The sequence below is a fragment of the Hemibagrus wyckioides genome, linkage group LG21 (assembly GCF_019097595.1).
Source record: "Hemibagrus wyckioides isolate EC202008001 linkage group LG21, SWU_Hwy_1.0, whole genome shotgun sequence".
Taxonomy (NCBI): Eukaryota; Metazoa; Chordata; class Actinopteri; order Siluriformes; family Bagridae; genus Hemibagrus; species Hemibagrus wyckioides.
Genome location: NC_080730.1, coordinates 970,596 through 981,340, shown reverse-complemented (window position 1 = coordinate 981,340; position 10,745 = coordinate 970,596). Strand labels below are relative to the sequence as shown.

General features: G+C 37.3%; 1 protein-coding gene and 1 long non-coding RNA gene across 8 annotated transcripts in view; one reads left to right on the top strand and one right to left on the bottom strand.

Annotated features, from left to right (window-relative positions):
• Nucleotides 1–5,305, top strand: part of lrp1aa (low density lipoprotein receptor-related protein 1Aa) — a 190,604-nt gene extending 185,299 nt beyond the window's left edge. For 5 of the 7 annotated variants that reach the window (XM_058373888.1, XM_058373889.1, XM_058373887.1 and 2 more), the window contains 3 exons: nt 3,167–3,311; nt 3,522–3,572; nt 3,988–5,305. In XM_058373888.1, the coding sequence (XP_058229871.1) occupies nt 3,167–3,311; nt 3,522–3,572; nt 3,988–4,128 (337 nt within the window). In that variant the 3' untranslated portion in view covers nt 4,129–5,305. The remainder of the gene's footprint in view (nt 1–3,166; nt 3,312–3,521; nt 3,573–3,987) is intronic. The other 2 variants (XM_058373895.1, XM_058373893.1) reach the window with 1 other exon arrangement.
• A 4,049-nt stretch (nt 5,306–9,354) lies between these two features.
• Nucleotides 9,355–9,963, bottom strand: LOC131342429 (uncharacterized). Its single transcript, XR_009203042.1, has 3 exons — nt 9,831–9,963; nt 9,688–9,753; nt 9,355–9,388 (listed from the first exon to the last, which is right to left on the bottom strand). It is a non-coding gene; the product is annotated as an uncharacterized LOC131342429 (long non-coding RNA).
• Between the last annotated feature and the right edge of the window lie 782 nt (nt 9,964–10,745).

The window sequence follows — 10,745 nt, the reverse complement described above, 5'->3', positions numbered from 1 at the left end:
ATGTTCACTCTCCTGAAAGCCTTTCTCTTGTTGTGAACGCATTTTCCTCTCCGGTGTTCTCCGCATGCGTGCTGCTTATCAAATTAAAATTAAAATTTAAATTTTATTTGTCACATACGAAATCATACACAGTACGACATTTAGTGAAATGCTTTTTACGACTGTCCTACATTTGAAGAAAGAATTTAAAGTATGTGGACAAGAAAAGTATAGGGATAGGTAAAAATAAATAAATAAATTAATTAATTAATAATAATTAATAATTAATATTTTTTAAAAATATATATATATATAAAAATAGGAAAAATAAAAACTAACATAGTAGAAATTAAAGACATGATAAATTATGAAAAAAAAAATAGTTATGTAAAGCCAATTGTGTATCGGATATACATATACAAATATATGTGTATATAAAACTATAAAATATATATAGAAAAATATAAATATGTATATAATATAAATAGATAATAATAATAATATAATACAATATATTATATATAATATAATAATATAATAATGTAATATATATTATTTATACATTATTTTATAAATATTATATATATTATGTATAAACATCTATAATATATAGTATATAGTATATACATGTATGTAGATAAAAAAGACAAATATAAATGTAATGACAATAAATAATACGGTATGTACAGTGTGCATACATAAATATATATATAAGGGAAAATATAAATGTCCAGTTATAACAGGAATATCGATATCTATTGTGCAAATACCAATTGTAACAGTAAAGTGTTGGTGCAGTATGCACACAAAGATGTCCAGTGGGTGTGGTTATTGTGTGTGCAGAGTAGTGCAGGGTATACAAATAGTGCAATTTGTGTGTGCAACAATCAGCTGAGGTAGAATGTAATGTTCATGTGTGGGGTAAGTCTAGAAAGTCCAGGTTCTAGGTGTTCTGGTTGAGGTTGAGGGCCCGAATGGCCTGCGGGAAGAAGCTCCTCCTCATTCTCTCTGTGCCTTCAAGGAACGGAAACTTTTCCCTGACCGCAACAGAGAGAAGAGTCCATTGTTGGGATGGCTGAGGTCCTTCATTATCTTCCTGGCCTTGGTCCAGCACTGCTTGCTGTATATAGTGTCCAGGTAAGGAAGCTCGGTGCGGATGGGACGCTCGGTTGATCGCACCACCCTCTGGAGAGCTTGCCTGTCCTGTTTGGTGCTGTTTCCAAACCAGGCGGTGATACTTCCCATCAGGATGCTCTCAATGGTGCAGGTGTAGAATGTCTTTAGCACCATGAGGGCAGTTTAAAGTCCTTTAGGCGTCAGGACCATGTCAGGTCCTGCGTGATGTAAACACCTAGGTACCGGAAACTGTCCACTCTCTCCACTGGGGACCCGTTGATAGTCAGGGGCTGGTAATTCCTCTCCTGCTTTGTGCTAAAGTCCACTATCAGCTCCTTAGTCTTGCTGACATTCAAGAGGAGATTGTTACATGCTATAGCACATGCTATAGGATGCAGCTTTATACTCCTCCATGTTTCCACTGGCGAGCCCCGTGTTGTACGCGGTGGAGCGGGATCTCAGGGCATCACGAATGGATTTATCCACCCACAGCTTCTGATTGGGAAACGTTCTGATGATAGTCTTGTGAACTGTGTCATCCGCTATTTTCCCAATGAATCCCACAACTACTTCTGTAAACTTGCTGACATCATCAGACCTGTGCCTAAACATGTCCCAGTCTGCGTCATTCAAAGCATCTTGTAGAGTGGCCACCAATTGGTCCGTCCAGTGCATGACCTCCCACTGAACTGGGTCTTCCTGCTTTAGCCTTTGTTTATGTTTAGGCATGAGGAAGATGGCAGCAAGGTCCGATTTCCCAAACTTTGGACGTGACTGTGCTTTGTAGCTGTCTTTGTACTGTGTGTAGCAATGGTCCAGTGTTCTTCCACCCCGGTGGGGCAGCTGATGTGTTAATGAAAGTTTGTTGCTGCGCATTTGAGGTTAGCACTGTTGAAGTCCCCCGCCACAATGAGTGCAGCGTCACGGTGTTGTGTTTACATATTCCAACACGGCTCATTAACATATTCCAACACAGTTAATTTACATATTCCACCACAGCTCATTTACATATTCCACCACAGCTCATTTACATATTCCACCACGGCTCATTAACATATTCCACCACATCTATAAACTTCCGGTATTATTAGCTACATTAGCATCTGGTGCAAACCTGTCTCACAGAACGAACTGGTCATGCTGTTCTTCCTGCAGTGTGAAAGGATTCCAGCAGCAGAGAATAACACACAGATGTGTAAACATTGCGATCAGAAATCACGTGTATAAAATTTGCGCTTGCTACCTTAGCAATTTAATCCCTTTCCACAGAATCCTTTCACCTCCCGCGTTCTTGGTTAACTGCCTCTTCTCTTCTCTCCTCAGGTCTGACAAATTTGGCTCGAATTGGCCGCGGTAACGAACGTTAGCGCTTCTGTTCCCTTAATGTCTCTTTCTGTATTTCGTTTGTTTTAAAATGTGTGTTTCTGTGATTTATTTCCTGTTCCTGTCTCCATGCTGTTCCCTAATCTGATCCGATCTGTTTCTGATCTGTTCACTCTTCTGAACACCAGATGCCATTAGCTGACTCTTACAGGAGGTTTAAATTCAGACGTCTCTCGTGGAGAACTGTAGCGCTGTTTACTTGCTTCGGCCGAGATCTGATTTTATCATCTCCTTTTTGTCTGGTTTAGTAATAAAACCTTTATTCAGTAAAAAAAATCTGATCTCTGGCAAATTTGTACAGATTTTTTTCTTTTCTGTAGCTCTGTTTTGTTTGGCGCTTGTTGATCACATGAACGAGAATCATAAAGGGTTAAGATGGACTCGTTTGAGCATCTCACAGCACAGCACTAAAGCTAAAGACGAAGCCCAGCTTTAGTTTCATTAGCGTGATTACTGACCTTTCATATTTAGCTACGTAAAAAAGAATAAAACAGAAAACTCTAAATCTAACCAGATGTTGGTCTTAAACTCAGACTTCTGTAGCTCTATATTTTGATGAACATTGCTTGTCCTCTGATTGTGGGTGGCGCCCCCTTGTGTTGTAGATGTATTGTTTGTGTACCATATGAGCGTTTGCATGTTGTTTATTCTGAATTCAAAAAAACCTTCAACCTTTTTTATGATGCAGAGCAAAAGGATTCCAGCACCAGAGAATGACCAATGGTGCCATGAACGTCGAAATCGGAAATCCGGCGTATAAAATTTATGATGGAGAGCAAGACGATGACGTGGGAGAACTTCTGGATTCTGATTTCACACTCGATCCAGACAAGGTGAGGCACACTGATGAACCCGGAGATGAGGTTTGTGAAAAAGCCAAGTCATGACTGTTTATTTTTTATTAAAAGTTAAATTTGCCTTTGGTGCAAAAAGTGATTTTTACTTTTTTTTATTTCACTGGAACGTAAATAAATAAATATCTACATAAATTTTAAAAAAACATGCAAAAGATGAAAACACTGCAATCTGATCTCATCACTCAGACATTTCCTAAAAGTCCTCCAATTAAAGATCCCACACTGGACTCAGAACCGGCAAGTTCTTTCACCGTTCCTAGAATTTATTTTGCTGTTAAACATATCACCTGTGAACTGATTATCACTTTCCTGATTCAAAACAATCGCCTGCTAATTCAGCCTGGATGCTGTATATGAGAGAGAAAGTCTTACAGCAGATATTTATTAACTTGAGCTTTTGCACAATGTGATTATGAAATTCCAGCTCTGAGATTCTGATCTTTCAGAATATTTGTGATCATTAGATGAATCATGTTCAAGAATTACAGACTAAATCACATAAAAATCATGAAACACGATAAACTAACATGCTAATGCTAGTTTGGGCTAATTCGCTGTAAGCTAGCACTGAGCTCTGCTTTCACTTTCACAGCATAAAAGATTTTGGTGAAATAATAGCAGATTTTTTTGTTTTTGTTGTTCCTCTTTTTAGCCAACTAACTTCACGAATCCGGTGTATTCCTCGCTGTACATGGGAGCACAAAGCAGCCGTAATTCCCTGGCCAGTACGGACGAAAAGAAGGAGCTGCTATCGCGAGGAGACGAGGAACCGCTAGTGGAACCGCTAGCATAGACTCGTTGTTGGGTTGGTTGTCTGTATCGTGTAAAACGCACCCAGTTTGCCTTTTATGAAAACAAAAACAAACAAAAAAAGAGAGAAGAAAATAGAAAAGAAAAGCCCCCAGGAGGAGAATCAGCTGTTCGGCGTGAACACTGTATAAAAATGTACAAAATGAAGGACTACTTTTGTAAGTGATGCAGTATTATATTTTGTTCTTATACAATTCTTCAGATCAGAACAGACAGAGAGAGAGAGAGAGAGAGAGAGAGAAAAAAGAGAAAAAAGCAACTATTTTCTACATTTTATTTTTCTTTTCATCCCCACCTTTTACCTTAATAGCCACTACCTCTGTGCAGAAAAGAAGTTAAAAATTCATCATCGCAGTATAAAATAAATTGGAACAGTTTTCATTTTTATTTTTGTATGAATTGTATAGAGAAAGAATATTGTTCCATCTCAGTATTGCCGAGTTCTTTATCATAATTGTGTGTGTGTGTGCGTGTGTGTGTGTGTGTGTGTGTGTGCAGGTCAGAGCCAAGCTCCGGGTTAAAGAAATGTTCTTTTTTTTTTTAGTAAAAATATCAATGATGTGTGTAGAGCACCGTGTGAAACATCAATCACATATTTACTGTTTCTTTATTTTATCGGTCGATCTAAATTTTAAAGAATTTGGAGATTTGTCGATATGTTCAGTCAGCTTTTTATGGTACATAACAGTGTAGAAATATACGTTTGCAGGACTCTGCGTTTTTTCTCAGTTAATTGCTTACATGTTAGAGCTTGTAAATGACGGTCTTGAGAATGGGAAGTTTGTGACACATCTTTACCGAATGATTGCACAAAGAATCCAGAATTCATTTTATTTCCGAAAGTGTGCCTTTCTCTCTTCTTTTCAGTCGCTTTGCTTTTGTTTCAGATTTCAGAAAAATAATCATGTTACACGAACAGTAAAAAATAATCTCCAGATTTTAAGCCCAGATGATAATCATGTGACTTTCAGAACTCTGCTAACTGTAATTCATGCATTTTTTATTTCAAATGTTTGTCGTATTTTTTAAAAATGTCGGCTTTTATAGTACAGAATGCATGAAGGTCCAAACATAGTTCTGAAATAAAGCTCATGCATACATTTGCTGGAGTACTTTACAAACTAAATAACATTTGTTATAAATAAAACATCTTAAACCTCGATCGTTTCAGCATTTTATTTTTGTCTAATTCAGCCGCGAAACTCTACGGAGGTGCCAATTGGTTCATTAGAAGCCGACGCTGCGGCCTATCAGCTGCTTTTCCACACCCACACAGCTCTTTATCATCAGGACTAAACTCCACCTCTCGGTACACAAGGAGAGTTTCCTCTTTAGCGCTCTTCCTGCTGCTAGCTTCTCGTTCTTTTACATTGCAGCGTGTCTCACCTCGACATCGAGCGGGTTTTACCCCTCGACAAATCCAGACTCTGATCGCTCTGATGTGGATCCTCTGCTGTCTCTCCACCAAACCACAGATCACTGGAGTGACCCAGCGTAATGTCTCATCCACGACTGGCCAGTATCTAAGATCCTGCACTGTAAAATCTGATGTCTGCTCTCAGAAAATATTTCTCAGCCTTAATAAATCAAATAGATTCGAACATTACTTCATTTGAAGCTGTATTTGTTACATAATATATTGAGTGTATGGTTGCTTTAAATAATAAAGAAAAATTACTAGCCCAATTTTTTTTAGGATCCAATCAGGTTACCAGGTGGTTCAGGAACCGGCTTGATTTTGAGTCCAGCAATTTGCTGCGTCCATTTTACACAAGCCGAGCTCACAGTCGAGGACTGTTCATCCTTGATGAAGTTGAGCAAATATAAACCTTATGTCGAATAAGCTAAGCTTTTCTTTATCAAATATTCTCAATATGCACTTAAAATAAATTTAATTAGCATTTTAATAGATTTTGAATGAACGTGTGTGTGCTTCTGTGAGGCCAAAATGTACATTGTAAAGTTACTTTAGATGTTGAACGATTAAAACTTCTTCACGATCTTTCCATGATCGTAGTATTGTGATAAAGTGCTGTCAGTGTCGGTTCTGTAATAATCGTACCAACACAGAGTCACATCACAGCACTAGTCCTGGATGTTGATCTGTAGACAGGGTTACGCTTGTGTAACATTGCACTTCTTTGTTATCATGAAATTTTACGGTTTGCATACATTTTATAGCCATGCTAGTTTAAACTTTTAAACGATTTTACTAGCATGCTATTCTGACGTTAGATTCTGCGCAAGCAAAAAAAGCCGGCACACAGTGCGAATACTGATCTTTCTCTTGTGTTATAGCTGGTTGTGTAAACACTGTGTGTGGAATACACATCTAGTAGACAGCAGTTTTTATTTTCCTTGTCGTATGAATGGAATATACAATTTATTACAATACCAAAAGGCTTATTAGAAACAGAGAACAAACACACTTATAATGAAACTCTTAGTAATGCAGGAGTGTAAATAGCCATTTATCAGGTGATTATGTATCATTACTGCTAAGATAAAATATTGTAAATGTTACTGTTAAAGTCAACTGTGAATTTGAGTTCAATGTGGGTTTATTATTAGTATTGAAGGTAATCATTAAAACACACACACACACACAAACACACACTGGAAAGTTGCCTAATCACAGGCCAGTGGCTATCTGTCTATCTAATCAGCACCTGTTCGTTAACTGACAATATGCTGAGCGGTAATGACACTCATTGAGAATGGTCCAATCACATGAGGCCAAATTGATGCTAATGATTCGCTAACAACAAAAGTGGGAGGACAATTTGAAATGAGCCAATTAGAGCTCAGCATACTTCAGTAGCATTCTTCTCTGGCTAACTTTAAGGGGGCGGCACCCCAGCACCCCCTATTGACTGGCCGCCACTGATGATAACCATTCAAATGTCAGAACAGCAGCCTGATGGTTATGTTAAGATTCTGAGAGGAATGACTGAGTACTGAGTTCTATTATTCTACAAAGAAATAAGTAATTATTTGTGATTCATTATGCAGCTAGAAATGAGGCTCTTTCTGCTCTGACCATGTTCCCCGACTCCGAGGATGGGTTCTTCCAGCAGTAAAATGCTCCAAGCCACACAGCCAGGTGGAGGACCCCACTGAACCCCACTGAAAACTTCTGGTATGTGATCAGGAGGAAGACGGATAGTCACAAACCATTAAACAAAGCTTAGCTGCTTGAATTTCAGCGGCAGGAGTGGCATAATGTCACTCAAGAGCAATGTGAAAGTTTGGTGGAGAGCATGCCAAGAGGCATGAAAGCTGTGATTAAACAGGGATATTCCACCAAATATTGTTTTTTCAACTTTACCTAAGTTAAAACATTAGTACTGTGGTGTTTAAAAATAAATATGAGTTTGTTTTCTTAGCATTATTTGCAGTCTGAAAACACCGCATCTTTAGTCTCTTAATTTTTTCCAGAGCTGTAAATATGAAATGGTTCATATGAACTAATATCAGGTTATAAATATTGACTCTGCTAGGTTCCCCAGGCTTTCTTTAACAGTAATTTACTGTTTTTTATTTGTTTGTCTATTTTTTATTTATTTCAAAAGTCAGTTTGATTATTTGTCTAGAACACTTTTTAAAAGTTTTAACCACAAATGGACCTATAAACCATTAAGTGGCAGTGTAATGTGTTAGTACGCTGCACACATTTTCACATGAGAGGAACCTTTGTTTTTGTTTTTCCACCCAAAAAGTGAATTTTCTACACAGTTAGTGGATTTATGTTCAGGTTTTCTGTACATCTGCAGCCTCTTTGGCACTTATCCTGGTGATCTGTCATTCTGTCTCCAAAACTACTAAAAGAAAGATACTCTAATATAAATTAAAATGAAATATTAAGTTTCACAGCAAATATGTGCACTTTTAAGACATATTTAGTGTCATTATATGTAATTCTGATGGTGAGGGTGCTGGTGGATCAGTGGTTCTCACCTACCATGCATAAGGCCCGGGCTCGATTCCCAGCCAGTGCCCAAACCGCAGCCACTGGATGCGGCGCCGGTCCCAAGCCCAGATAAAATGGGAGGGTTCCGACAGGAAGGGCATGCGGTGTAAAACCTGTGCCAAGTTGTTGTGCGGACCCCTCACACACGTAGGGAGCAGCCGAAAGATCAACAACATATGTAATTCTGATGCCATCCTTAGACTATGTGTAGATTATAACTCGTATGATTTCTGTCACATGCCTAGTTTTGAGAAATAAACAATGAACAGACTGCATGGTGTTTGGTGTGGTCAGTTCATTATGATCCAGTGGCCTAAATAATCAATAATATTGAACCATTAACAGTAGAAACATGAGCTCAGACCACTACAGTACAGTCCACTACAATGAACAAATTTTGTTTCCTAATAATCAAACCCTCACCTGCTTTACAAACAGATATCTAAAATGTTTCTAAAATGATTCGACAACCTGCTGAAAAATAATTTCAATCACATTTAACACTTCAGAAAAGGAATGTAGAATTATTAGTGTTAGCATTTGTGTGGAATGCTAATTGTTTAAAAACTTTTGAAAATGAAAAACTGGTTCCCCTAATTTCATTCTTAAGAAGAGGAAAGTATTAACACAGATTTACCTTCAGAGTGAAAGATTTATTCTCAGGCTGTGGTTCAGCTTTCTGAAAGTGGACTTCTTTGTTGACCTTCTTGAATGTTAAAGTGGTAGTTTTTATATCCTTTAAAGCTGTTAAGAAATAGAAATGTGTAAAATACGTTTCAAGCATAAAATAGAAAACAAATCTGCTGGTATTGTTCATTATATTATTATTATTATTATTATTATTATTATTATTATTATTATTATTATGTCGTTATTATAACCCGAATAAATTCTAGTCAGTTTTCAGAATTGCAACAAAAAATAAATGAGTTTCTCACCAGCTGGTGTTTCCTCCACCTCTCCAGTGCATTCATCACCTAAATCCTGAATTACATTAACACAGCAGTCCTTATATCATTCAGTGTTACACCAGGTCTGAGGCTTTTTGCAGATTATATCTCTATTTCTTAGGTAGTCTTAAGTAGGCCAGTCTACTTTCATATAAACTAGGGTGAGGTCAGCAACTAAATTTTGAGTATCATCAAGAAAAAACAATGAAAGTTAACCATCTCTACAGTCTGAGTTAAACTTGATAATACTGATGATGATTAAAGAAACTGATATTAACCTGAGACGTGTCTGAAGCTGCAGAGAGACTTGTCTGGTACTTATTCTGTAATATAAAACAAAATACAGAGTTTTATGAGGAAAATGCAAATTAGAAAGGGAAATGTGGAAGCAGGGGCGTGGTCAAGCGCCAGATTACGTTTTATGTCTGCCTCCAGTTTTCTCTTTCACGACCCTCATAATTTGTTACAGGATTATAATACTACCATTTTATTTCTAATACATTACCAGATATATCCCTGTGTGCTTTGTTAACATCTTTTTTTTTCTTTTTATTATTTCAGTGTTTTATCTTCTCGTCTGCAGGTAAATGTCCACTACATCATGATTAAATGTCATATTCACCTTCTCCTCATCATCAGGAGGTTTGTTCCGTGTTGTAACGGAACTCTTGATCACTGATGAAGACGTCTAGACAAAATGACACACAGTAAGTCTACACTCATTAAACTCTACATATAAACATTTTAATACACTATGATATTAACCTCTTTAACATCAGCAGCAGCAGAATTTTGTGCTTCCTGATCTGATCCATTCAGGGCCTGTAAAGAAACATATATATAACACACACTGTCTCTCAATCTAATAATACCATCATGAAAAAACGGTGAAAGTTAACCGTCTCTACAGTTAAACCTGATAATATCAATGATGACTTAAGAAACTGATATTAATCTGAGAAGTGTCTGAAGCTGCAGAGAGACTTGTCTGATCTCTGTGTATATCCTTATAATATATCCAGTTCTGAGCTGCTGTGTTTATACTCCTGTGGTTAGACAGCGCTTTATGAGATCAGGAGGTTATAGAGACAGCAGACACACATGCAGACTTCAGTACTGAGTGTAAAAGGTACAAACACACAGAGAAATACAGAACACACAAGCAACAACATACAGACTATAAAGGAGGCTGTGGTCAGTGAAGCGACAAACAGAAGAGATGAGTGTGACATCAACAGAACTATGGAATACTTAAATATAATAATATTTAATATAAACATGAGAATGATTCATTACTTCATCCTAGTGACTGTGGCATCATTTATACTGTAACAGAACAAAGCCTGAGATTTCTGATTATAAAAATAAAGAAACATACCTCAAGCTTCTGGGTTTGTTCTGGAGGAGTTTGGCCAGAAAATACAGGCTCGACATATAAGTCAAGTATCGGCGTGTAGTAACGCTATAAATAATAAACATTTTCTCTGAAATGATTAATCTCTTAATATTCTAGAAGATTATATGATTATAATTCTGGAGTATCAGCCTTGACCACTCACTGCATCATTTCCACTGCTGGATGGTGAAGGAGAAGATGTGTCCATCGGTTCAGTTTCCTGTGAGAGATACAGCATTAATGTTCACGCATGTCTTATTAGCCAAGTCCATAACTTCATATGA